General features: G+C 34.8%; 1 protein-coding gene across 1 annotated transcript; it reads right to left on the minus strand.

Moving 5' to 3' along the window:
* Positions 1–841: 841 nt before the first annotated feature.
* On the minus strand, positions 842–3356 carry LOC120349295 (adenylate cyclase type 5-like; the record flags this gene model as incomplete). Its single annotated transcript, XM_039419259.1, has 2 exons — positions 842–1043; positions 3141–3356. Coding segments are annotated over 2 exons (418 nt in total), but the record flags the coding sequence as incomplete, so codon positions are not given.
* Positions 3357–4161: the final 805 nt, after the last annotated feature.

Below are 4161 nucleotides of genomic sequence, written 5' to 3' on the forward strand. Positions count from 1 at the left end.
TTTTGGATTCAGGGGACCTTGAAACGTATAGAAATTTAGAAATTGGGTACCTTAATTTTATTGGAAAGCAATACTTTCCTTACCTAGGTAATAGGACAAGGAAAGTAAAAACATAAATTATCATAAACATTACCAAATTCTCACACCGAATGCAATCCAAATCGGCATTTCTCAATATAGATAAATTGTTAGGAAGGCTTGAGAGGGTATTATAATGAAAAAAATCGTATTTTGGCTGTAGGACCTCATTTTCTATTTTTGGGTGTATTCCACCTCACCCTCTACTAAATTCGAAAGTTTCTAAGGAATCCTGTTCAGAATTAATTGCTCTTTCACGTGATGTGTGATTTTTTATCATTACTAGAAAAAGATTCAAGTTGTATAGGGTGACTTGTATATGGTGGGTTTGCATAGTTTTGAAAAACCCTTAACAAATAACCTTTTTTTGAAAATTTGTAGCTCCGGAACCAAAAATGGTAGAGTCCTGCGCGATCACTCAATTTATTGGACATTTTATTCTTTTGAATTTAGTCGGGAATGAGAAACTCAAGGTTTTCGAGATTAGATGGGAAAATTGAAAAAAGTCCGAAATTTTGGAGGTTTTTGTGGGTTTTGGGGGTTTTGGGGGTGAAGCCGCTCTCTGGCGTGTCAGCAAATTTCAGATGCGAATTCAGCGCCCCAAAATACATATAGAACCGTCGAGAAAATTCTTTCGGGGCTGTTTCCTGAAAAACAAATATTTGACTGGACTTGGACTGGAACAATGGTTTTGAAGATTTTCATCGTACACAAAAGGCTAATATTTGATAAAATTGAATCTCGCAATTTAGCTAGAACTCACCGGAATATGTGATGAGACATGCGATGGCAGCTAGGAGGGGTGCGTTCGCGAGAAGGGAGGCAGGTGACTGTGAAGTGGGTGACAGCCCCCCCACCAGCTGCCAACCCCCAAGAAGCGAAGCAAGCGCTGCCAAGAGACCCAACAGGTGTGTCAGGTGACTTTGGTTAGTACGTAGAAAGTAACGCTGGTACAGCATTTCCACCTGTGGTAAACAGAGAAAATGGAGTCAGCAAAAATGGGTTATCACAGAAACTCATGCTAATTCACAATCAGTGAATTATCAGGATGCCATAGTGTAGTTTCGGTTATTAAATCATTAGCAATTTGTAGTAAACTAGAATATTAATACACTATTTATTCTCTTTAATAAGTTACCCCCATTCAAATAATTGACTGACTAACCAATTAATTTACTCTTATGGCTTTTATCGGCAGAGAGACTGACTAACCAATTGACTGGCGTTTATTCAAGTACAAAACAATCATCTTTTCACAGACTGGAGCGCTTTCGAGTTGCATTAACACTCATTGTAGATTGTAGACTGTGAAAAAAGAGAAGAATCAAGTATTCATTAATCTACCTCGTTTCACGTTTCCAGTAGATGATTATAGCATAGAGAAACAATAGCGTAAGTAGATATCGCATGGTATAATGAGTTTATGTCGTAACTTCTACTGTTATCTCAAGCCTATAGTCTACGTAGTTCTTTCCCTTGAAGATGTGTGACACAGGTAGTCTCTCATATTGTGCCGTTCATACCCTCTCACCCCAACAAAACAGTAAAAATCGACAATAATCGACAGTAATCGGCTTGAGATAACAGTAAAAGTTGCGACATAAACTCATTATACCATGGTATATGTACTTACGCTATTGTTTCTCTATGATTATAGTCACTCCAGTGAGTATACCATACTCGATGAGTATAGTAGATGAGTATATGCTTGATGAGTATAGTCACTATAATATTACCATAGAGAAACAATAGCGTGAATATACTATTGTTTACGCTATTGTTTCTATATGTAGGTATTACATACCTATACTCAGATAGTAAAGAATGTATTACATTAAATTCTATATACTCTCTCTAGAAGCAATACGGTAAATAGCGGTGCTAAATGCATGTACGTTCCATTGTAATCGTAAAATGAAGGCATATAGGCCTAAGTCACTTGTTCAAGAGAGAGTGGATTTGATTATACTGAAAAATGTAGGCCACGTACATAGGCACTATACAGTTAAAATTTATCAGACTGGTCGAAGAATAACAAAGAAATTAATTCTTTTACTACTGCATACATGACGACTTTCCCATTCACACTTTAATATTAAATTTTCAATTCCAATTGTAGTTAAGATAATAATAATAATATCGAGTGACCTGGCTGGCTCAGGTCTGGTGTCAAAGTTTTAAGGTCGCAACTGATAATTTCAGGGCCTCTGACATGACCTAACGACTTAACGACCTTAGTTAAGATGAAGCGTTGAACTCGGTATGCTCCATAGGCCATCCAGCTGATCTTACATGTTTTTCAGAATGATTTTTTTGTTCATGATCATGCATGCAGTACGAAAAGATTAATCTCTGTTATTCTGAGACCATCTTAATAATTGATAAGGTATCCTTGAAATCTTGATAAAATTGCCAAATTTTGTCTTTTGTAATTTTTGAAAGTGAGCGGTTTTAGTGAAATTGCAATAAAAAATTAAAATAGCTGCCATTTTTAAAATTTACATATACAATTTTTTATTTTATTTTTTAAAGTCGAGTCTTCATAGCATAAATATTCATGCCAATTTCAGATCAATACATTTCGTTTTTTGAGATAAAAATTCCTAAGTAGAAAAACAAAAATAATAACCTAGAATGTTCGACAATACTTCTGAAACTACTTCTGTATATGATTGTGATTATAATTATCATGTACAAGGCTCCTGTTGTAACTATCCTGTTGTGATGTAGCTCGTTTTCCGCTTCTACCAGCTTTAACCATCTTGAATTGGAATATCTATGTAAAAATGAGTTGATTAGATATGGTTTGAATATCAACAGACTACAGACTCTTGTAGATAAATCACAGAGAAGCTATTTTAATTGGATATTGATTATCCTTTTTCGTTATTTTGATTATTGATTATTGATCTTGAATTGATTATTCTCAAATTGTTTCGATATGAGATACTAAATTGGTTACTCTATGATCAAATCCTTGAGAAAATTATTAAGTAAGTACATATTTTTATTCTGTGATCTTTATTTAGATTATTTCTGTGATCTCTGGAAAAAATGCTGACCTGCAGATTGGAGAAGGCATGGGCGGAACTGAGCTTGGCAAGCAGCCCCTCCAACAGGAGTACTCCTCCGCTGCACAGCTGATCTCCCTCGGCACGAGCACTGTCTCGGGGTAGGAGGAGCCCCTCCTCAGCTGAAGCAGCGACTCGTGTCTTCCCCCTCCACTCACGCAGCTTGCCGCTTCTCCCTCCACCTCTCCCGGATGCTGTCTCCTCACTCTGTCAAACAAATATTACTAAATATTACAAATATTACAAATATTACAAATATTACAAATTAGAATACAAATATTAAAAATATTACCAATATTACAAATATTACAAATATTACAAATATTACAAATATTACAAATATTACAAATTTACAAATATTACAAATATATTACAAATATTACAATATTACAAATATTACAAATATTACAAATATTAAAAATATTAACAAGTATTAATAGTAATATTTGTACATTTTATGTGTTTTATTTGTTTCGTAAATCTTTGTAATTTTGTTTTGTCTTGTTTGTGTGTTTTTAATAAATTGAAATTGAAATTGAAATTGAAATTGAATTGAATTGAAATTACCAAAAATTACAAATATTACTAAATATTACAAATATGATTGCCAACGATTCATAGTCCGTACAAAATAACTTCTGAATTGGAGGAAAGTCAGAAAGCAAAGCGTCAGCACAGAAAGTATCCAGCGGGAGGGATACAGATGCGCTATGTTGCCGTTCTGAGCCGGGCGTCGTTCTCCAACTTCTAGTGACTGTTCTTGTGCTGATGCTACAACTGCGAAGATTTCTATCTGAAAGCAGTCAGACGACTGACTCCAATATACAAGATGGCAACTGCGATTCTAACTATGTCTCTATTAAATCCCTGTAATTGGCTGATCTCCCTCCATTTCTCTGCGCCGTGCTTTTCCCCCAAGTCTGAAGTAATTTTTATGGACTAAACTATTACTAGGAAATAATTTAAGCAATTTAAACGTTAATTAATGTCCTAAGAATACATTACTAATATC

This window comes from Nilaparvata lugens, unplaced genomic scaffold, assembly GCF_014356525.2.
Source record: "Nilaparvata lugens isolate BPH unplaced genomic scaffold, ASM1435652v1 scaffold9188, whole genome shotgun sequence".
NCBI classification, from domain to species: domain Eukaryota; kingdom Metazoa; phylum Arthropoda; class Insecta; order Hemiptera; family Delphacidae; genus Nilaparvata; species Nilaparvata lugens.